General features: G+C 39.6%; 1 protein-coding gene across 12 annotated transcripts in view; it reads left to right on the forward strand.

Moving 5' to 3' along the window:
• The window catches only part of PCDH15 (protocadherin related 15), a 457,138-nt gene that overhangs the window by 99,472 nt on the left and 332,811 nt on the right, over nt 1–24,855 (forward strand). For 8 of the 12 annotated variants that reach the window (XM_026851785.1, XM_026851792.1, XM_026851784.1 and 5 more), the window contains 2 exons: nt 6,219–6,233; nt 6,937–7,002. In XM_026851785.1, the coding sequence (XP_026707586.1) occupies nt 6,219–6,233; nt 6,937–7,002 (81 nt within the window). Of the gene's footprint in view, nt 1–6,218; nt 6,234–6,936; nt 7,003–24,855 lie in introns of those variants that run through there. The other 4 variants (XM_026851794.1, XM_026851796.1, XM_026851786.1 and 1 more) reach the window with 1 other exon arrangement.

Genomic DNA, 24,855 nt, shown 5'->3' on the forward strand with positions numbered 1-24,855 from the left:
CCCCCCAGTTCCCCCAGCCGCTCCCCAGCAGACCTGTGCTCCAGACCCTGCCCCAGCTCCGTTGCCCTTCTCTGGCCACGCTCGAGTCACTCAATGGCCTTTTTGGGGTGAGGGGCCCAGAACTGAACCCCCTCAGCGAGGGGCGGCCTCCCCAGTGCCGAGCCCAGGGCTCAGATCCCTTCCCTGTCCCTGGGCTCGGCACTGGGGAGGCCGCCCCTCGCTGAGTGGGTTCAGTTTTGGGCCCCTCACCCCAAAAAGGCCATTGAGTGACTCGAGCGTGGCCAGAGAAGGGCAACGGAGCTGGGGCAGGGTCTGGAGCACAGGTCTGCTGGGGAGCGGCTGGGGGAACTGGGGGGTTCAGTCTGGAGAAGAGGAGGCTGAGGGGAGACCTCCTGGCCCTCTGCAACTCCCTGCCAGGAGGGGGCAGAGAGGGGGGATGAGTCTCTTGAACCAAAGAACCAGCGCCAGTACAAGAGGGAATGTCCTCAAGCTGTGCCAGCTAAAGTTTAGACTAGATATTAGGACGTATTTCTGTGCAGAAGGGGCTGTTGGGCGTTGGAATGGGCTGCCCAGGGCAGGGGGGGAGTCCCCATCCCTGGGGGGGTTGAAGAGTCGGGCTGAGCCAGCGCTGAGGGATCTGGGGGAGTTGGGAACGGTCAGGGTGAGGTCAGTGGTTGGACTGAATGATCTTCAAGGTCTTTCTCAACCTTGACGATTCTGTGATTTTTATTATTAAACTTTGAAGCAGCTGATGTGATTGCATACCTTGCAGTCATGTGATTTAATGATCAGAACAGCCAACTTCAGACACTGTTCTCCCAACTAATTTGAATGTCTTATTTAACTGGAATTAAGGGATATATGAACGATGAATAGTTACTTTGGGTTTCCAGGTAATTGCATTTAGTGGAGGGATGTTATAAGCAATTCCTGATCACTGTGACTCCCTCTAACTTCATATGCTCACTGTCAGACAGCTGTTAAATGGGTGTGAGACTACCGCTGTCTTTGCACGTGTATGACTATGGGGTTATTGGCAATGTTGTGAAGGAGGTATTTGCAGAAGCTACTGTAACCTTGTAAACTATCTACCCTTAGTGGTGAGGAGGTTTATCCCTCAAGTGATTTGGAGCAGGAGGCCAGTTTGTAAGGTCCTTTGAAACACCTTTGTGGAGGAACTGGTCTCTCAGGAGATGGCAGGAGAAAGAGCCCCCTGGCAGAGATGGGCTGTGAGGATGCAGTTAGCCTTTGGGATGGTGGGTATGAAGAGAAGAGAGTCGGGGATTGGAAAACACACTGCTGTTACTCACAAACCTCCGTGCTTGTCCTTTGGGGCCTTTGGCTGTTGGGCAGTCTAATCCTGGTTTGTTGTGGGACTGTCTCCACCCAGCTGTCGCTGTGTTGCATTAGCTAACTCAGTAACATTTGTTTTCATTTTCATAGATGTTTCCATTTACTTTAGCTGTGAAGTTGAAGTAGAGAGAAGTTCTCTAAGTAATGTAACTGTTGGATGGGAAGTGGCTCTGAGAGGGCAAGGACGAGGTGAAAGGAAGTTGATCAGGGTATGGGATTATTCCAGTTGTTCTGTTTGTTTTGGCTCAGGCCCTTTGACCTTGCTGAGCATCTTACCTAGAACCGTGATTGAGGTTTTTCTCTATCTCATTAAAAATAATTAGAAATTTAAATAATGAAAATCAGCCATCTGAAACCAAATGGGTCTGAGCCATGTAACTGTTCCATGAAGTCTGTTAAATAGACTTTCACTTTGCTCCCAAGGAGACAGGCCCTTTATTTATCTGCCTTTGCCTTGATCATATAATTGTAAAGCAAACGCACTAGTTAGAAGAAACAGTGAAGTTAATGACAGGAACAAAAATGCTTTTCTGGAAGCTTTTAGGAAAGCTTTCATAGATTGTTGTTTTATTTACTAAGTTTTATTTGCTTGATGCTTTCTGCCTCTTCTGTAAGGTGCCTGGGGGGGAGGGCACTGCTACATCATGATTACATTTACCAGCGCTGCTGCTTAGACATAAAACACATCCTGAAAACTGTAGATAGGCATGCTCATTTATGTAGTGCCTTTTCAGCTTTTTCTTAAAGTCTGTTCCATTTAGGATGATTTGACTTCCATGGCTACTCCATTATGCCCAGGAGTTTCAAGGACAACTTGCTCTTTAGTTGAGAAAGCTAGAACAAATAAATGTAGAACAAACAGATTGTGGTTCAGCATGTCACTTCTCCCTGTGCTTTTGGCAGAGCGGAGCTTCCTTCCAGCCTGGAAGGAATGTGATGGAACGATACCGTCCTGTTTTAGCAATTGCAGTAGTTTAGTTAAAAATTTAAATTGTTTGTTAGGTGCATTTCAGTATTCTGGTAATAATCTGCAGGGTGAAATCGGAATAGGTATAATAGATAAAATAGGTAACCTGATAGATCCATACCAGGGCGCACAATCAGACATAAGGCACTTTGAAACAAAAGAAGAGGAAAGTAAAGGCTTGTGTAAATATTTCCTTTGTAAGTCACCTTTGGTGCTGTAATTATCTACGCTTGTTTATGTTGAATGAAGCAATCTGTTACTGCCGAAATAATTTCTGTTGAGGACTATTTAAATAAGACTTGAAGAAAATCGAAACCCTGTTTTATAGTATCACTGAGGAAAATTTCACATAATCTCTTTCATAAGCAAATAAAAGTATGTTTCAGAAATGCTGGAATTGCATGGAATGGAATTGCCATTGCATGGAATGGAACTGCTATGGAATAGTGTTCTGGGATCTAACTTCTTTGCCAGTCAAAAAAAGTTTGGGCTGGAAACATGCTTTTAAAATTTTGTGGGCAGCATGCAGCCATTTCTGCTTTGCACTGGTATTGCTCCTTAATTTAAGTAACTCAGTTTTCCTCCTTGATATTTACCCACATGTATTTCTAGAGAGCTTTCATTTTCCTAAACTAAATAATTCAGGTCTCTGTTATCTTTATAGGATGGACTCTCCATCCTTCTGATGATGGGAATAACCTTTCTGTGCACTTGGCTCAGTGTAAAGAAGTCTTTTCATGTATCCAGTATTTCCCACCAGGTCTGGCTGGTGCCTGGTGATACAACACAGTACTTGGGCTTAGCACTCATTGAAGTCTTATTGCTGCTGTTTATTGATTATATTTTGCAAGGGATAAAAAAAAAATACCCCTCGTATTTAAAACATATTACTTGTCTTTAAGTTTTTTAATGAAAGTTATTGTCTCCCATTGGATTGGATATTTGTGTGAGATTACAATTTTAAATTTATCTGTTCAATGTATGATGATGAATGTGAAACTAAATAAGGCTGTGGCATTATTAGGTTTGGTCTTTGAGAAGGGGAGGGAGGAGTGACAGGCCTCTTGAAAAGCAATATGATATTTGGTTAATACTGACATGGTTGAAATGATATGAAATAATCTGTAAACTTCATGCAATAGAACTACATGTTTCTTCAGAAATTTTTTATTAGTGCTGTGAGGGTAATCTATAGCAAGATTTCTACTACACGTCCTGTTTATTTTTTTCTCCTGCCCTACCTATAGAAATGGCTCTGTCTATTGCTCTAATCTCTCAATCGAAATTTTTCTCATGATAAATTTTATTGCTTCACCATCTCACACTTGTAGTATATCCTCTGCACACTTTTGAATTTTACTGTATAGTCTTCATTTTCATCTGAGACTCTCTATATCCAGATTCCAATGCTGAACAATCATTTTAAACATACCATATAACTGCTTTGATTATAATTATGGAATTCTTGATGTGTTTGATGGAAAACCAATCCTGTGAAAAGGCTGCTTAACATGTGATTGACTTTTAATTTTGATAATTTGGTTATTGAAGAACTAGAAGTTGGCCTGGTTTGGCTGAACTTCTCTTGAACTTACTGTGAATATTGCATCCAGGTTTGGGCACCTCAATACGAGAGAGATCTCGAGGGGCTGGAGCGAGGGCAGAGGAGGGCAACGAGGCTGGGGAAGGGCCTGGAGAATAAATACTGTGAGGAGCCAGTGAAGGAGCTGGGAGTGTTCAGTGTGAGGAGGAGGAGGCTGAGGGGAGCCCTCATCCCTCTCTGCAGCTCCTGACAGGACTTTGCAGAGAGGCTGGGGCTGGGCTCTGCTCCCAGGGGATCAGGGACAGAACAAGGGGCAACGGCTTTAAACTGCAACAGGGGAGGGTCAGACTGGACATTAGGAAAAGATTTGTCACAGGAGAAGTGGTCAGAGAGTGGAACAGGCTGCCCAGGGAGGGGTGGAGTCCCCATCCCTGGGGGGGTTTAAGGGTTGTTTGGGTGAGATGTTGGGGATAGGGGAGAAACTTGTAGTCGGGCTGATGGTTGGACTCGATGATCCCAGGGGTCATTTCCAACCTGAATGATTCTGTGATTCTATTCTATGATTCTCATTGAGACATCCAGCAAGGAACATCTTCATGGAAACATAGATGATGGGGGTAAAAAGCTCATTCAGAGTTCAGAAAAATCATGATTATTCTTTTGGTAAGGCATATTATAGTGGTTTAACAACCAGCACACATATGCAATTTTTAGAATTAAAAACTGTACCTGCTTTGGATTTCTTTTTGTCTCTGTGTGTGATGATCACTGTTCAATGGCACGTAGGAGGACCATGCAAGAAAACGAAGTCTTGGTAGAAGTTTCTACTGCTGAGCTTTGTTTCCCTAACAAATAGCTTGTTGAAGGGTCATTCAGTTAGCCAAAACCTGAGCTTCTAGGAAATTATAACATGTGCCTCTGAAAATGTTAGTGTTATGTCTCTTATGGTCCTGTTAGTTTGATAACATCCAGTGAAAAAAATAGGAGCAGGAAAAAAAATCTTTATTTCATGTAGATACACAAACTGCTTATCTTCCCCCATGATACACTGGTAGGGCACTACAGTGAAATGAAAGATGTAGTTTTTCAGATTAAGTTTGCTCCATTAATGCCTTTAAAACAAAAAGCTTTAAAATTATCAACAGTAAATATTCATTTTTTGTGTACCACGCTAGAGCATATAAGAATAAAAGGGATAAGCCCTGAAAAGTTCTTCATTAAATAATTTTATTTAGACTACTTAGTATAGCAAACCAAGTGGTGAAACTCTACAAGCGGTGTTACCAATGGAAGGAAGGAGAGTGAGTGGGTACCCACACAAGCTCTCTGTATTTTAACTTCAGAGAAAGGTTTGCCTGTTTGTCTTTTTCTTTTATTATTAAAAAAAGTCATTAAGTGTGACTGTATTATCATCAGTATTAATTCAGGCCTTCTTCAGGCTGTTCAAGATGTTAACTATTAACAGCCTTAAGGAATGCTGCCCTATCAGTTCTTACCCTGGTGTTCAGAACTTTGGTCTTGTGGCTGAACTCGTCAGCTGAATAGCAAAGCTGCTGCTAGAGGAAATTACTGTGCCACAGAGATGTCCTTTAGAGAGGCTTCACCTCAATGGAGATCTGAATAAACTCATCATTGTTTTGATCTTCCTTCATAGGTCTTGTCTGTGCTGGGGTAATTATAGTCTGTAATTAGCTGTAGCGCAATTCTTTTGAAGTTGATGAATGTGTAATTTTTGCTGTAAGCTGGGAAATAACGTTTTACCTCCTCTTGCTCTTGTGTTTAATTTACGGATGATTTTGTGTTGGGATTCTTGTGTAAGGTGTTCAGACCTCTCAAAAAAAAACCCCAAAACCAGTGATACTCCAGCATTTCTTTCCTTAGAAATGAATTAGAAGCTGTCATTTCTTACAAATGGGGTGTAGCCATCCATGAAGCTGGGGCCATGTCAGGAGGATCAGAGGAGCATCTGAACATTCTTAAAAATGTGGACTGCAATCTCATATAGAGTTCTCCATGGTGAAATGGCAAGGAGAATGGTTGTGTCTTACCACGCTCTTTCAGTGGTACTGTGAGGCTCTTTGAAAATGAAAAGTGCTTCTTAACTTTCGTTTGTGTGCTTTTAAGGAGGTAATACTTGTGTTTAATGTAGAAAATGAAATTGTTCACAAAGTGTAGTCATCACATGTAGTATACATGCTTTTATATATTTTAAGACTACACCTATGCCTTTGCTAGCTCTGCATGTACTGCTTTATATCTCTGAACCTATCTTTTGAGTAAACCAACCAAATCTTACTTATTTTCTTTCGTTATTCTGCTCTGCTTCCATTGATGACACTAAACTTTTGACTCCAGACTGGCAATATGAGGGTAAGATGGCAAAATGTAACTTCCTGAACATTGCTCGTCTGTTTTTAATTTTTATTTTCCTTATTAAAATTCTGTTCACTCTCTTTAATTAGATCCTTTTGTTGCAATTAAATTCAAATTATGTTTGTTTCTGTTGTGAAGCTTTAATTACAATTTATACCTTTTAATCATTCCTCTGTTATTTCTTTGGGTTAAATTACCATCATATTATCTCTGTCCTGAAGGACGACTACTTCACTGAGATCCCTGGGGGTATCTCTAGAGCAAGACACAAACAGGTTTATAGTGTAGCCATCAAACTGCATTGTGGTGGTATGTGACAACGATTCGGGGTCTGTGTGTGTGTATGTTCATGATGTGGAAAGGAAGACTCACGTAAGCGATAAGAGAACAAACCATATTAAGTATTGCTGTTGTAAGTACGGATCAGCATCTGAGATGTTAAATCCTTTGTCATCAGACTCTTCAAAAATCTTTATAAAGCTTTATAAAGTTTATCTGAGTAAGGGATAAGCAAACAGCTCAGATTTTGATCTTCTGTGAGTGTAACTTAGCTAACAGTTGTAGCTTGTACATATGTAATATTTAAGTGAATATTTGTCTTCAGTATGCCAAATATGCTGACTTGTTGTAAACAACAGCAACAAACCCTTCAAGATCCTTCTTCTGGAATTAGAAATAACTTCTCTTTTCATCTTTATAGATTGCAAATTGGCCAGAACAGGTCCTCCAGCCACAATAGTTCCTATTGATGAAGAGAGCCGGAACGGTGAGTGCCTCTCGGTTCCCCGCGACACCCCTTGTGTTCCCCCGTATTAGCCGATAGGGGTGTAGAGGCACACGGGGGGAATGGTGTGTCCGGCTGGGCAGTGGGGCCCCAGTCCTTCAGCTCTGAGGGCTGGTCTGTGAAATCCTCTTAATGGGGGTTGGGGGTGGAAAGGTGACAGTGATCCAAACTGCTGAGCGGTGTCATTTCTTCCTGAACATTATATATTTTGATGACTTTGGTCTTTGACTCCAGATAGCTCTTGTGAATATGCATTTAGTTTTAACTAGTATTTAGACCTCAGTTATTTGTAATACAATAGTAGCTTAACTCCCTTGGTGCTAATATATCAGCTTATTTTTACTGCCTGACTTCTTATGAACATTCATCTTTCAGTATGATATTATCAGAGGACAAAGTTCTGGTCAGTCTCTGTTTCTTCTTTTTGGTGTGGTTAAGTAAAGCTGAAACCTTTCTCCGGAGCTCGATAGGAGTGTTAACATTGCTGTCTTCTGGGTTTCACATGCAAGGTTTAGAAGGTTGCTTGTTGGTTCAGTCTAAGTTTAATAACACCAGTTTTTGGATGCCTCTGAAATGGCAGAACTTGCTTGCATGTAGTCATGGAAACTTCAAAAGAAAATGTCTGTCTTTTTTTATTCTCCTGTCAAATCATACATTTCTTGAATTGTTGATCTGTAGTCTCAGCACTGCATTTATGCAGCATAATGTAATGTGGTTTACCCTGTTAGCCTCAGTGCTTGTTACTCCTCAGGTGTTACAGCCTCAGGTGGCTGTTACTCCTCCTGTTAAGTTACTAATCTTTTCTGATTTTTATTTTGTGAATTATTTTTTTTTTGTTAACCTCGTAAACTAGACATAGTTGTGTGCTGCATGTTATGTTTTATCATATATGGGTGCTTGAAATGGTGAACAAAGTCCAGGTCATGCTGGTGGAACCTCTCTGCTGTCATTGTTGGAGGAACTGCTTGCTGTCGGTCAGACGGATAAAAGGTCAGACGGATAAAAGTATGCAGGTTTGACTGGTAAGAGAACAAAACACTCAGTTGTTAATACTCCTGTGTGCTTATTGGTACTGGAGTGGCTTTTACAAACAAGCTGTTTTCTTCCTCATGTGCTGATTTTTCTTGCAATTATGTCTGCTGAAAAAATTATTGGTCTCAGGAAAATGAAATTCCACTGGTAATCGAGTTCACATGCTGAGCAGGACTCTTTTTTTCTGTTTGTTTTGGTTATGGTAATGCAGCCTGAGTACCATATAACTTGTACAGTGCAAAATTAGTTTAAGAAAAAAAAAAAAAAAAAAAAAGTCTTATTTATCTTTCATAGTGTTTAAATGGCACATGATCAAAACATCCATGATAGGATGTACTCTTTAATAGCAGAACTTCTGTGTGACAGTCAACTATCATTAAAATAGTTTGGTATATATGGTACCTAAGTAGTTCAAGGGTCCAGAATCAATACCGTACTTTTTTTGTTTATCTTTTTATAATGTATGTGTGCTATAGATGGAGTCTTGGGATTTGATGCTTATGAAATAATTGTATCTGTATCACCTCGTTGGGAAGAGTCAAGTATTCTTGATTATACATAGGTAGTACTGCCATGTTTTATAGTACTTTACTCTTACGTGTTAGCAGCACTCGAGTTACTTACCTGGAGAAGGTGGTGGGAACAACGGCAAAAACTAAGGCTAGATGCTGGCCATGTAGTCATTTGAAATACAAACAGAAATTTAGAGAAACAGAAAGCTTGCAGCTCTCTAACTGAATGGCATAATAATCTTTATTTCTCAGATTTTCCATGCTTCATTCAGTGTTTGCTAAAAACCAGAAAATTGAAATTTCTGTCTGAATGTAACTGGTCTTGCAAAAAAGATGGTTGAGCGTGGTGGAGAGTGGTGTGAATTTTGCTAAAAGCTTTGCATGTGTCTGAAATGATTTAATTTATCTATTTTGCTATGAATTCTCACAAACCATTAACTCCCCATTAAAGAAGTCAAATTGGAAGCAGAAACTTCAATTGGCATTGTAGTTAATGGAAGAGACACACTTCATGTGCAAGTCACAATATGTATTAAGCAAATGGATCTCCTGGGAAGCCAGCTCTTGAGTTGAAATGTCCTTAAAGCTTGTGCTGTCTTTGTTGAAGTGGTGGTAAGTTGTATCCTCCCTGCTACCATGTGTGGCTGAATCTCATGAAGGTTAAATCTCAGTACGGAGTAGAGCCTCAGCGGTTGAGTCAGTGCTGCTACTTGTGTACTTAACATTAAATAATTATTTTCCATTAGTCTTGCTTAAACTGAATGTAGATATTTTAAAACAGAAAAATAGTTATGGCAAAGGATGTGGAGCTATCAGCAGATTTTATTTTTTTTTTTCCATCTCTGTGTATGTGCCCTTCCAGATGTCTTCAGGTTCAGGGCAAATACTTTAGCTTACTAGAGTCAAATTTGGATCCATGCTGAATGATGGGTGCTGTTGCAACTGAACGTAAGTACCACGCACCTTTGTGCAGACACGCACACACAAACAGGTGTATCAGGGAATTAGAAGACTAACTGATCAGGCAACGCTTTGTTACTTGGATGCTTCCTGCATGCAGCTGCACACTTTTTTTTTTTTTTTTTTTTTCCTTCTTGTTCTTTTTTGTTGTTGTTATCATGTTCACATGCTCACAGAAGATGTTTGTAAGTAGTGTCTGGCTATGCCATCAGTGTGACAAAATATTAATATTATTAGTTATGTTCTTTTAATATGCTGGTGATTTGCTTCTAGGCAAGCCACTATTGTATCCTGGTGAGGACACTTCCATTTGTGTGATGTTTTGTTTTGGCTACAGTACCACCCTGTGTCCTTGGCCAATTTCTTTATATGTTTTATGCTACAGCTGGAAATGACTAGTGAAGGAAGCAGACTGGGAGCTGATTCATCACCAGATGGGCCTCAGTTAGATTTACGCAATGATCCCTGTTACGTTCAGTAGAAATGGTTTGGCCACCAGGCTCATCTCTTGTAGCCTTTCATCCTTCCTATGTGTTAGAAGATGGATCTGTATAAGGGGAGGGCTTTATAAACAAGTCAAAAACCAGCTTTGCCACCAAAAACCCCTTTGTAAAAATCTTGAGAAGGGAACAGGATATAAAGAGTAATAAGGAAGGTCAGCTGAAGCAGTGTGTTATGATGAGAAAATGTTTTAGTACTGTTTTTTGATACATTGGGAGCTTTGGTATGAGGATTGGATGTTGCTGTGTTCTAGAGCATGTAGCCTGAAAGTAAAAATCATGGGTGTAGGTGCCAGGATCAACAGGATGAGTGTATTTACTCGGTGTGTGAATTAATTTTTGATGAACTGTTTCAAATCTTGTCTCAAAATTGGCATTATCTAGTTGTTAAAAGGGATATTGAGTCTGTAGCAACAGGCATTTGGGGGATATGTAGATTATACGTTGCACAACATTTCCAATGACCAAACAAAATTTGTATTGGAATTGCCAATGCATGCAGAGAAACAATCTGCCTATTTTTATTCTAACATATACGGATGTCTCCAGATCACTTAAAGTGTGAAATCTAATGAGGTTATTTTATTTCTGTGCACTGCGCTGCAGCTTTCAAAGGTCTGTTGTTGATGTTGGGGTGTCTCTTCTAAGGTTTTAGAGGGAAGATCTCAAACCAATAACTGAGTTAACACCTCTGTGACATTTAATTTCATCTGGTACGCATATTCATCACAGTCTGGCAACTGAATAAACAGAAAATCCTGCTTTTTAGAAGTATATCTTTAGCTTCTAAGTGTACCGAGTTCAATCATTTCTAATTCACAAGAAGTCTGGAGGCCAGAAAATCAAAATATTTTACAAAATAACTATTCCTTGTTTTCATAGTCAGACACATAGTTGCCATGCCTGACTTCTAAAGATCTTGAGAGATCAGCATAGATTTAGGATTTGACAGTTTCTCACCCCGGAATAATAAACCTTTATGTCAAGTAATTTAGGTACAATAGTACGTTAGATCATAGTTGTGATCTGTGAATAATTCTAGAAGGGGTGAACTCTACGTTTCTTAGGGTACAAATGAATTATTTTTTCATTTTTGCTTTATTTAATTGAATGGGTGATAGTAATTGATCATATTAACAGAAAAATTTAATTCTTTTAGATGTACATGTGATTTTTTTAAAGACAGCTATTTTCACCCATTGATTTTTTTTTCATTACTGAATTTGTGACTTGGTTTTAACTTATTTTAAAGACTGAACAAATGAGACTTATTCATACTTCAGACTTTTTCATTGCAACTGTACCCGAGGTTTTTGGGGACCTTCATGTAGAGCTGACTGTGATTTTTTTTATTTTTTTTTTTTAATTTTTTCCCCTTAAGATGAACATACTGAAATGTTAAAAGGCTTTGAATCTTTTAAAAGGGTTTCTAATGGAAGTAGACTATTGGGAAATTATCTCTAAAAGAGGGAAAATTGAAATCTGCCAGATATGTCGGATTAAACTAGAATTTGGAACAAAACACAGAGGTTGGGGTGAGGGAGCAAGCAAGCTGCAGTGTTGCAGACTTCTTGGCAGGGTGTTGGGTGACCTCACGTACAGCAGGGGGGCACAGAGAGAATAGCTGTACCTCTGCTTGATATTTGCCTTTGTTTTATTTCAAGACAGCTACAAAGTTAATAGCAAGTACTATTCAAATTTTAACAGATAATTGTTTGGGCTATAAGCCGTCCGTGTGGCTAATAAGCAGTATGCTAGCCAGTGTCCACAGAGAGATCTGTGTAACTCTGAAAGATCTACCCCAATGGGAAGAGGAATATGAACTGCTCTCGGTTATGTGTTCATAACAAAAACTCTGCAGCTATGAATATTTTTGTTTGAAAATTTAATTTCTGCTCTTGCCTACCCTAGGTAAATCAGTAAATGTTGTTCTGCTTTTGATTGTATTTTTCTTTTTTTGACTCTCCCCCCCTGCTCCTACGATGGTATAGAGTGCTAACGAATAGCTGGGCTGTTTCCATGAACTACGTGATCTCTCTCTCCTCTCAATACATAAATCTCATTGCTTATTGGGGGTGTTTGGGGGTATTTATGCAAACACAGGTAAGTGTGGGAATGAGCTTTCATGGCTATAGGTGGGTCTGGTATTATTTTTTATATCTTTTCATCTTCCCGCTATCTTGGCAGCAATCCTTTGTCAGCCTGACTTCCTGGGGAAGCAGGGGATGTGTGATCACTCTACAAATCCCCATCAGTAACTCCCTGCAGTGAGGGATTAAATGGGAAATAGGGCACAAATATGTACGAAACCAGGCTGTGTTTGGTTTGGTTTTTTTTTTCTCCACTGCTATTGGACCAATTTATTTTCAGTTTAGTTGTATGTAATGCTGGAAGAAGGGACCTGATTATTAAGGCATATTGACAATGTCAATGCAAAGTTCCATGCTGCACCAAACTATTTTAACTTGTTTTTCAGGGGCAATTTATAGGGATTGAGGGAAATGTCTCTAGAGGCACAGAATCTGTAGCCTCTGTTCTGAGATAGGCTTAAGTGTACGATGCATTTCCTGTGGACTGTGTCTGATGGGTTCTGAACAGCCATTACTTAAGAAAATTTTCAGTGACTACCGGTGTGGGCTGGAATTGAACTAATGAGCTTTAAAGATTAAGGGTCCTGCTCTCCGTCTCCTGTGTGGATCCGTATGCTGATTCCAGTCTAGCTGCCTTAAGATATTTTGGCTAAGGGGGAAAATTGCTTTAGTAAAATACCATTTTCTGAGTTGGAAAGTTGCTGGGGTTGGACACAGGTATAGTGACAATAGCATTTCTTATGAGTTGCAGTGCTATGGTCTTTCCCTAATTTTTTGTTTCAGAAAAAGGGTGAATTAATGACTTGAAGGATGAGAAGGTGCTTCAGTATCTTAATTCCTTCAAATACATCTGTCCTACAAAAATGATGTCTGATATTATTGCTGTTTTGAAATTATTTTATCTGAGAATTTTTTGGTTTTGCAGTTGAATTTTGAATGTGCCATAGAGGTTATATACTTGGTTTAAAATGCCATTTAACAGGGTTTTTTTTTAAATGCTCAAAGTCCACTTCAAAGTCACTCAAGGTTCCTTGGGTTACTGAAACCCAATGTGGTTTTTCAACAGATATTCAGATTTAATTGTGAGAAATACTGTGTTATTTTACATCCTAAGAGTTGCTGAGTTCTAATTAGTGGAACTAAAATCTGCAGCAATTAATTTTGGTGTTTGGCCCTGTAAAGACTTAACAGGGAGAGCAGCCTGAAATGAGATGTGTCAAACGCATAAAGGAGTTTCAACTTGCTTGTGTCCTGTGTGTTCCCGTAACTGCCTTTACATGTGTGTGGTGATTGTACAAACCAAGAGAAGTTAGAAGAGTGTTCTGTAAAGTTTTGTGAAGTCATGTACATCTAATTAAAAGCTCACATTTATTTTTTATACTGACAAGTAAAACAATGCATCTGAAGCTCCTGCTTCCCCCTTTTTGTTAGGAAAAGCAGCAGTGGGAAGGAAGGGAGGTATTGCCCATCTCATAGTGGTGTAGAAGGCTGTCCCAGAAACATCACTGGTGGAAGGAAACAGTTTAGGCCTGGGGAAATAGCTGTTTCTGTAGGTTTCCACGTGAAGCACGCAGCTTCACATGTCTGTAGGCCTATTAAGTCTTTATATCATGCGTAAGGCTCAGCCCTTTGACTTGTTACACAGTCTGCAGTAGCTCTCTTTACTGGGAAGGAGATTATAGAATCCCAGGTTGGAAGGGACCTCAGGGACCCTCTGGCAAACCTTTCTTGGCAAAAGTATGGTCTAGACAAGGTGGCCCAGCACCCTGTCCAGATGAGTCTTAAAAGTGTCCAGTGTGATGAGTGAGTTGACATTCAAAGGGGGAAAAAAAGTTAAAATAAGATGAGCTGAAGGCAGCCTTGTGTACTCAGCAGCTGAACAGGATTTAAAACTATTCCACAGGGATTAACAGGACTGAAATAGAGCAGAGCTTTCAGCCTTAGCTCTGGATGTCTTGCTGTAGGAGAGAGGACTTGACATTCTTTTAAACTGTACAGATCTAGCATGTTGCATAAAGGTGTTAGAGTTTATAAAGTTATATATTCTTGTAAATTATAATTTACAGTCTTTATGATTCTCTCAATCTTTGATTTTAAAAATATATTTTTACCTATTCCTTCCCATCATTCAAAAATCAGCTTTATGTAGCATTATGAAAGGAAAGTAAACTTAATTTTACTATTTCAAGTGATTCTGAGAGGGAGGTGTCTCAAGTCTGGGATGTTTGTGTGGATGTGGAAAGGGAAAAGAGACTAAGCTGTAATGTACTGTAGTTTTGTATTCATTTTTCTTAATTTCCCCATAAGTGCAGTTTGAGGTCTCTGCATTTAACTTTTGCTTGGTGCACAATTTCTTTTGTAGCAGTTAACAATTACATTTCTACAGTGGAAAAAAAAATCAAATTATTAGTTTATATGTTGTTATCTTTCCTGTGAAATGTTTCCAGGGAGAAACTGCTTCAGTCGATTTCCAATCTAAATTATGCAATTGTCTATATGCCTGTGTGCACATAGATTTTTCTCACATCTTTAGGCAATCTTACAGCTTCCTAAAGTATTTGTGAATGGCTTTCACCAGCTGTGGAAAGAATTCCTTTACAAATATCTCTGCACCAATCTAGAATCTGGTTTCTCTAGCGATGGAGATGTAGTATGTTTTGTATATGTGCAAAAAAGTGTGACTTTGGGTATTGTGGCCAACAAATAAATCTTTCAATGAAATATTATCATGCTGTACGAGGGGAAGAGGACTTCAATCAACCTCACTTCTAAACCAACTTTTCTTCAATTGTAAAACTAATTGCTCTTGTTATACAGATACTGCCACTTTCTCAGGTCCCATGAGTACATTTGAGAATGTTTAAATAAATGTAGATACTTGTTGGATGAGGACTGCAGCCCAGTCTAGTGATAGCAGTTAGCTACTGATGCAAGCTGGATGGCTAATAAGATTGTAGTGTTGAGCATCAGTAGTCTTTTGCTGAATTTGTGTGTGCTGATGCTATTCTGTGATCATTAATACTGGGTCCCTGCAGCATTAGATTAGCCAGCAATACAAATCTGATATGAATCATGTCCAGGCATATAATACTATTTTGTCAAATTAGGGCACGCAGCATGGAGTTTATTCTGTCTTTATGTTTTTATGTGGGAAGAAAGGCGATACATTAGATCTCATATCTGCCAGATTAAGTAACTTCTTTCAGAATATTTTGGACAAATTTTAACGAGAGGAATGGATTTGTATTGATCTGAGTCTGCCACGTGGCTGCACAGTGGTAGGGCTGCTACTAAGGGCTGAAGACAGAATTGACCACTATCGTTCAACCCTGTCTTCCCACCCCCGGGCTGATTTGGGAGCCTGAATGTTTCCTGTAGATGCTTCTCTAAATCATTCAGATTAACAACTGTTGCATGGGCTGATTTAGGTTGAGATCAGATGTGGCTTTGAAGATACAGTCAGATCCTGAGGCCACACAAAAAGGAAGCCCACAGTTTGGTGTTCACAGTCCTGCCAAGTACTCAAGTTCTGGATCGTTCAGGTCATTCCTGTGCCATTTAGGCGTGTGTTAGTTACACCTGGAGAAAGGGGTTAGTTTGGGCAACAGAAATCCACAGGGAACATTGTACAGTCCAGGAAAAATTCAGCAATAGCATCAGAAAGGGATTTACTGACTACTGCTGTGCTCCTTGGCTTTGAGGTGGGAAGTGTCCCGCAGGGTGCAAGAGAGAGATCTAGTTGTAGTTGACTTGGTCTATTCTTCTGGCAGAACTTGACTGCATACTCAGATTTTCTGAATGCCCTGATTCAAGTGCTGTCCTCAAATTTCTCCATAATGGAGGAAAATACACCACAGCCTGATAATGTACTTTTACACTATTCTTTTTCTGTCATGACTTGCATACTTGGCTGCCAGAGGTAGAGATATCCTTCTTTTGTACTCAGAGATACAGCCAGTTAAGACTAAGGTTTATTTGGTCTTAATCAGCTGTCTTAATAAAGAATCTTTATTAAATGCACCAACAGAAATATTATCGGAGCATAACAAATTTATATTTCAAGAAAGAGTAAATTGCCTGGAAGGGTATAGCTGCCGTTCTTGTCAGGTAGGAAGGCTTAGGGTCAAAGAGATGAAGGGTACTGGAAGTTATAAAATTCTCTTATATTCAGCTAAGAATTGTCTTCAACAAGATGCAATATGGATTTTTTTTTTTTCCCTGTAACTTGGATTTGAGGTTTTCCTCCTGTTCTTCATGTTAGCAGCTGGCTCATAGGTGTTGGTGCTCAACTCGCTGTCTTAAGTTGTTTAAATAGAAATGTAAACTAGTGCAAGAAAGTATCACTTTTTAGCTGACAGTTTGATTTAGTTTATAAATGCATGAGATGGGCAAAGAGGCCTAAATTTATGGAAATTATTTTTGTTTCATTTAAGCCTGCTTCTTCATTTCCATGCTGAAATTATACATTCTTAGGATTTTGGTATTAATGATTTCATTGAAAAGTCATGAATCAATTTGGTGTCTAATACTATTTTTATACCACAGATTTAAATTCACTCTCGTGTGTTTTTCATGGAGGACAAATGTATAAAAACTGAAACAACTGTAAAATGGCTAAGCGTATTATTCCACTTCTATTCATGAGCACAGACGTCAGCAGTGGCCAGTATTTAAGCAAAGCTTTTGTTAAAAGATCTCTACAATTCTATTATTTTCAGTAAATTTTTTTAATTATGTCTTTTAAGAGTAAAAACCAAAGTGCCAAAAAGCACAAGATAATTTGGGGTGGAAGCAGGGGAGAAAAGAGCTCACCCTTTTAGAAACTCATTCATTTATTTTTAAGGATAAAAAATACAGTTAATAAGTGATAGAATTGGAATTACCGAAAATGTTTTTGTGCTGTCAGCTGTGTAGAAAAATACCCTGCCCAAATATTGGTGCCCTTGGGGAAAAGTGAAATAGATGTCCTTAAATTACCTTTAGGGATGAGAGGTTGTGGGGGTTTTTTTCCCTTATTTTCATCATTAAGGGTCTCATTTACCTCTGTGTAGGTTCTTAGGACTTGTTTATAGTCACCAAAGCTATTTGGTTTTCTGCCGTGTTGTCTGTGCACATGTTCAAGTGTCATATCTTGGCTCATATTTTATCTGCTGAAATCTTTCTTGTGCTGACAACTTGCAACTATCAGTGAACCCACAGGCCCAAATTCCATTGCAAGCTTTTGAGTTTTGTTCACTAAATGTGGAATTGCTGTAGGAGTAATTTAAGCGATCAGGCCAAGACCAATGGTCTTCTCTAGTACTGATGTTTAAAATGACAAAAATTGGGACTTTTAACTCCATTTTGTGGCAGGTGTAATGGTTATGCTCTGTAACGTCGAGTTCTTTTCAAAATGTATTTGAGATTTACCTTTTTTAGTGAAAATTCTCCTCAAGAGTGATTTAAAACATTCTGAACAGCTCATCTTTGACAGTTTGAGTGTTCAGAATAAATTATTCAAATTATGATACTTGATCCATTCATATTCCCAAGTTGTCCGTTTACCTTTGCAAAGGAAGAACTGCATATTTTAACAATTTATTTCATTCATATAATTTTGAAACACTGATTGTCATTTTATTAGCAATATTCTTTGACTGTCTTCTCCGGTACAGTTCCAGTAAAGCAGTGCAAGAATAGGAGTATTTAATATGCTTTAAGCCTGCTTAAAATCAGTTTTCCTCCAGGGAGTGGGAGGTGACTGTTGTGATCAGTCCTCCAGTAGTAATTGCCAGAACTGTTGTGCTTTTTAAGTGTTTTGGTATGGCTTTATTTTTGGAGTTATGTTTATTAACTAACATGTATACCCACAGAAGATTAACAGCTCAATTTTTCTATTACTTACAAGCAAAGAGTGGGAACTGATGAACTTTGAAAGAAACCTGTTTTGAAATATTTGATCACAGTGCGTTCAAAACATAAGCGGAATTGCTTTGCATGGCATGGTTCTGAACACAGAATACTTCTTTTACAAACTACGTGTCAAGCTGTGTATTTCATTTCTTTTTGTCACAGCTAAAAGTGGGTACCATGAAAATCCTTTTAGAAGCAGGAGTAGCTTGTATAGGTCAGCCCAGTAAATTAGATGATGAATTAAATGTTTATCTGCCTTATTTTCACCAAGTGATACTGCTTTTACTGGCATGATTTAACATTAATTCTTGCCAAGTTCTCCTTTTGTGAAACCTTTCCTCTTGTGGAAACATTATTTACATTTGGCACGCTGCTCATCTGGAAGAAAATCTCTTCCCTGGAGCATGTCACTGTCAGTGCAATGGATATCTGTTACTGTTACACTACCCACCACCAAGTCAGCCACTCTTGTTTTATTTTCTTCACTGCCTGTTCCTATAAGCAACTCTCTTACCCTGATGTGGGAACTGGTGGCATTTATGTGATCTCCAAGACAGAGGAGTGGCGGAGCCAGGAACAGATTTAAGCATCTGGTAGCAAGAGTTGGGCGGAGCAAAGTTTTTGTTGAGTTTCACAAAAGTAACAAATGGAGCCCAAACAATATAGGGTTCATAGGTATGGGTGAGCCTGCCTCAGCCACCTTCTAGGAAAGATCAAACCTGGGTCAGTTTTGAAAGTCCCAGCTGGTCCTAGGCAATGTGAACATTGGGACTACTGTGGAGATCTCAGTGTTGAGAGCTCAGGTCCTCTCTTAGGCCACTGGCAACGGTCTGCCACTGATGTTAGAGCAAATGGATCCTCATTTGTCCTTTGGGGAATGGCCTTTTATGTGTGTTCAGTGTCAAACAATAGGGTTCCTACCCTGCAGCTCAGAATCCATTCTTCCTTCTTCCTTTAGCTCTTTTGAGCTCTATATTGAGCAGGTGTTCTTGGTCCTAAAAGGCTCTGCTGGTTCCTGTGCACGTGATCCACTCAATCCCAGAATCATCTGTGCTCACCTGCCCGAGCTTTGTTGAGCTGAACCAACTCAGCTCACACAAATTCACCTCTTGTTCAACTCAGTCCTGTGTGTGGTAATAGCATATTACTCATTTCTGTATACTTTTGAATTGCAATATTTAAAGCTAATGCAATGTTGAACATAAGTTGGTTTTTTTTTTCTACCCATGTGAACTAAGATGGATTTGGACTTTCCAGACACTGCAGCTATTTTGTCATCTTTTTTCTAATACTCTCAAGAAATATTCTCACTCCACTGGAAGTGTTCACTTGATAGAATTGGAATGATCCACGTGCTCAAATTCAGATGGTGGCTTGGGCTGTGCCATTGATTGCACATACTGAAGAGAGATGATGACCAGAGGAAACTCTTGAGGGTGAGGTCTGTTCTGAAGATCGGAATTTGCTCATCTAATGGGGTCCTCTGTTCTGTTTCACATCACATCTGTTGGTGATGCTCCTATTTTACTACATTACATTAAGGAACTTGTCAGGTGGTGGTACGGAAGCTCTCAAATAATTACCAAAAATTAAAAATTTATTGTCAACACAATTAACTAGCCCTCTGCAAATTATAGGTTCGAATGTCTGTGAGAGGAGAACAGAACAACTTTCTAGGGTTTAATTGCAACCCAAAACGCTTTATCGCTCACCTGACAAGTGAAGGCTCCCAACCTTGAGGAACTTCTCAGGGCAGCGTCCCGACCCAAGTATCCTCAAGGAGTTTCCTTGGGCAGCGTCCTGACCCAAGGGGAGAGCCCTCAACCACAGTGACTGCTCCAGAGAAACTAGCTCAAAACGGCTCCCCCGGGGGACTCCATTTAGACCCAGGCCAAATCTGATCTATGGCCAGTAACGGCTCCCATTGGCCAAAGGTCCCAACTACCATGAGACCCCGAGAACAAAGGCAGTCAGGCGCTGCTACGCTTCCACAACCAAGAAGCCCTATTTTCATTGGGCGGGTGCACCTGCCACAGGTGTACCTGCGACGGGTGTAGTAAAAGTGTTAGCTATTGCTAGTGTTGGGGCAGTGTCCCCACAGAGCAGGACCCAGTCCTGTAGCACCTGAGCAGGGTGGTAGCAGGGTCTATCAGCAGCTGCAGGCACAGTGAGGTGACGGAGCAGGCCCAGGGCCACGTGGGGCATCCGGCCAGGAACAGCAGAGGATGGGGCTGGAGATGAGCACACTGCTGGGATGAAAACACAGGGCATGAATCTGTGGTAGGGCGTTACCATACCATTGTAGAAATGGTAAATAATCTGTAACACTTTGAATTGTCTACTAATTGGAGGATATAATTCAGTATTGCACTCATTTATATCATGATAACACCGAAGTTGTCATCTTTCCTTAAATGTCTTGATAGGAGAAATGACCTTTAGGGTTAAGTCTTAGTATGTTCCTGTCAGGCTGTAAAGAAGTTTTCAACACATGTTGGTGCTGTAACATTTTTGTACGTAGAAGACTTCAGCCTTCAAGATTGTAAGACAGCCAATTGTGAGTATTATTTACAGCTATAGAGATAGTATCAGTGTGTGAACACTTGTGGAAAGAGAGTAATTTAGAAAAATTGCTGTTTTGCCATTTTTTACTTCTATTTTTTCTGTGTCTGTGTGAATGCAACTCTTTTGTAGTTGAGGGTTTGATGTTTGTTTGGGTTTTTTAATAGTTGTCATGATTTAATTAGCGTTGTTTGTAATTTCTAAAATATATTTTTATTCTAAGCTCACTTCCCTACCTACCTATTTTAACAGGTAACTATTTGAATAAGAAAATTATCTGACTGTTGTAGAGCTGTAGTAAAAATTCTCTCTAACCTATGCGAATACATATTTCAGTTGCATATAATAAGTTTCTTAAAAATGTTAATTTTAACAGTTGGTTTCCATGGTAGTAAAGATAGGTAAGATATTTGGTGCCTTTTAAAATATTTTACTGCCTCTAATTTTTAGAGTCCTTCTGATACGCCTTCAAAGAGTAGAGTTTTTCTTGGGGTTAATGCATGTATCCTTATGGAGCCTGATACCAGGAGATCCTGCCCGTGGCGTAGGTTTGGAAGCAACGTTGCCACACGTGAAACACCGTTCAGACTGGCAGGCTGTGGCTTCTGCCCGCCCGTACGGAGGCTGAAGGCAGAGCTGGCTGCACTCGGACTGAGGCAGCGTGTCTGCACAGCGTGGGGAGCTGGCAGCTGTATTTACAGTATGCTCAGTTTAATCTTAACTTGGGAATCTCTTTGCTGTAGACGGTTTGGATGCATCCCAGAATGCTTAAGTACTGAGAGCCAGCGTCACTTAGTGGAACCTATGTTTGTGGATAGGTATCTAAAAAGCTTTTTTGAAAGATGAAGCATGTTAAGTTTGTGAGCCTACTTGGCTTTGGTGACAGTCAGGGGGTCTGAGCCACTTTGCTTCTTTTAAAAGACTAGTTAACACCTGGTGATATGTTTAACAGTGTGATGGGTTCCTAAACCAGTCTGCTTTTTCTTCTATGTCAAAAAAAATTCCCCACCTTACCTTGTTGGAAAATGAAGTGTTTTATTAAAATGTACAAAACTAAACTAAAAATGACAGCTTACTGAGCCAGAGGACTGTGGAGCTACTGAAAGAGGGATGGTTTGGTGCAAGTCCCATTGCAGTAACCACAGCATATGTCCTTTCCATCAGTGTTTATTTTTGGCAGGCATCCCAGCTCGGGGCAGGGGGCAGGGAATTGTGCACCTCTTAAGAGCCCTCTTAACAATCCAGAAAATCTTTTAATTGTCTGTAGAGCTGAAGGTTAAACTGCTTGCAGGTCTGCTCCTCTGACTTCTCCCAGGAGCCCAAATTTAGATGGTTTCATCTTGCCATGCACCCTGTGGAAAGCTCAGTATGTTCAGTTGCTCTTAGCAAGGTGGGCTTAGTCCTCTTGTGCTTGTTACCCAAACAACTCAGCATGATGTAGGCGACAGTGACCTGGTAGAGGTACCCTCCCTGCTTTACGCTTTACACAACAGAATGTAGGGAATCTATAGAAAACCCAGTAAATGAGAAACTGAGTCATTGTGTCTCCTTTAGGAGGTGCCTGAGGACCTTTGACAGTCCGTACCCCAGAACAAAATTCCCATTACTTTTCTGAGAGGCTTTGTATAAACAAGGTGTGGTTTTGAAAATTTCCCTGCTGCTAAGGAAACCTCAATTAAATTTTCCTTTAAAATAATGATAAAACCCCAATACTTTCACACCCGAATGAGAAGGTATGGCTTTGCATCTCTCTTCTTCAACATGTGCCTGAAAGGGCTGAAGTGGCAAGAAAACTGAACCAGGTGAGTAATGAGCTGTTCTCAATGTGTTCATAAGCATTAATACCTTAAAAAAAAAAAGTGGGGGAAAAAAAAAAAAAAGTGCCTTGTAAATGGTCATGCCCTAGCTTCTTTTAATTGCATTTATTTTGCTTTGATCTAGAAAAGACAAATAACTGCACAGCAACTCAGGGTATATTTTTCTCCCTCATATTCCCTGTGTTTTTAAGCAAGTTGCTCTGAAAAAACATCAGTAATTTGAGCTGTATTCCAACTTTGAAACATTAATAAAAATAACCCTTAAGTTACTGCTTGTTTTGAACAGCAGAGTGCTTGTAACAGTAAAATAAATTCAATAAATGATGGATTTCAAAGCTTTGCTTGGCTCCAACATAAATTACATTTGTTGGTTTATTTTGTTCCATAGTCTCATGTGAAAACTCCTCGTATACTTTTAGATTTTCAAAGTCATGTTTAATCAAGCCACTTTTTTTTTTTTTCCTCTCTTTTATTCATTTACCATTTTGCACCATCAGTATGATATTCTATATTTTATTCTTCTGATGCAACTGTTTAGGAAAATACAGCCTGATTAAAGTAAATCATCAAGTCTCAGCCTCCCTTCTGGGTATCTGGGTCTAATTTATACCATTAGCACACTCCTAGTGATAATTTACTTCCTCTGATAAGCCCGTCCTTTCTTCTGTAGCTGTTTTGAGGAGCAGTGGTCAACTGTAAGGTCTGAAGTAGATTTTTGATCAAATATTTGAGTAAGGCTGCTGTCAGCTGTGAACTCTGAAACGCTTTTATACTGTTTTTCATCACGAGCCTAGGCTGTTGTAAGACCCAGCTTGATTCACTGCCCCTCAGGACAGAGCTCTTTTGTGTATAAACCAGGTGGTTTATTATTGTTTGTGGTACCAGAGTGGAGGGGATGTGGCTGCGGTGCTGAATGTGTTCAGAATAAAAATGATGCCAAACTTCTACAGAGTGCGAGGCTTGTAGGGCATAATTTTTTTTTCTTTGCTTAATTATTTTATGCCAAGTTCTAAATCAGCCCAAATGTATATTAGTTCTTTTCAGAAGAATAATTATATGTGGCTGCTGCCAGGCATTAAGTTTCAGTTTTCAGGATGTTTTATGAGACCAATGAAAAATCTGGCAAATATTGCTTCTGAAATGCACTACTGAGCATTTGTGTTGGGCCTATTATTTTGTCACTGTCACAACAAGGTGAAGTTTAAAAGAGCAATTCTGTGATAAATTATCTTCCACACACAGAATTAATAGTTTTTGAAAAGGGCATCCCTGAGGAAACCGGCAGGTGAGAAAACTACCTGTCTTTTCAGTCGTGTCTGTGTGTTTTGATAATTTTTCTTGTTTGTTCTTTATTTTTGATTATTGGTGCTGTTACCTTTCACATGCACCTCTCCACTTTGTCTTTTATACATCCAAGTCTTTCCCTAGTTCCAGCCAGTGTACAAAGCGCGGGAGGGTGCAAACCTGCCAGCCCGAGGCACAGGTGCCGTGCGGGTCCTTCCCCTCTCCAGTCGGTTTTGGTAGGCGATCTGCATGGTTTCCCTTCCTCCCTCCTCACTGTTTTCACCTGTTTGCTCACTCTTGATGCCTCTTGTGTCTCTTTTTCCTTTTACAAGGATCCTTCTGTGAATTATGCTTTCTCTTTGCAGTTAATTGTTGAATGTCCTAATTTCTTTCTTTCTTTCTAAGTTTTGGAGTCTGTAGGTTGCTCCTCATATCTCTGTCTAAGGTCACTTTTTATCAGTTTCAGTTTCCAGTATTAACTCTGCTTACCCCACAGACCAGAGACCCCTGGGAAATTCAGTTCTGGATTTGCCTTAATCTCTTTATTCAGTTTACCAGAGGTCATTATTCATCCCTTGATTTGATTCTCTTTTTGCATTGTGTTGATCTAGTTCCCAGGGTCGTTTTTTTTTTTTTTTTTTCCCCCCTCTAATTTATCTGTGATTTAATTCTATTGCTTTGAAGTGATAGAAATTTCAAAGATTAAATTTACATTTTTTTTAAGGAAATGTTTTGTGGGTTTCACCCCACTTGACTGATTCTTTGGCACTTCTTAAATAAAATATCAAAGAAACCTTAAATACTGGAGATATATCCTCCCCATCAGCTTTATTTTCCTTTTTCTGAGATGTTACTTTAAGTGCATCAGCTTCATTTACTTTTTTTCTTTTCTCCAACACCATAAGTATACCCCAGTGTTTTATATCACTATGCTCTTCCTTATCATTGTGCACTTGGCTTCAGAGGTGTTACTTGTGTGCATTAAAACAGGAGAAATTTTTAGAAGTACAGCTGGAGTCGTGTGTCCATGAAATGCATCCTTTGGTAGATTGGGTACAGTTGAGTGGTATATAGGTGGCAATTCTTTTGACTCTCAAGATTGCGATTCTTTACTATATATGAATGCATACTTCTACCAAAAAAAAAAAAAAAAAAAAAAAAAAAAAAAAAAAAAAAAAAAAAAAAA

Source organism: Athene cunicularia, assembly GCF_003259725.1.
Source record: "Athene cunicularia isolate RWA chromosome 6 unlocalized genomic scaffold, athCun1 chr6_part2, whole genome shotgun sequence".
NCBI classification, from domain to species: Eukaryota; Metazoa; Chordata; class Aves; order Strigiformes; family Strigidae; genus Athene; species Athene cunicularia.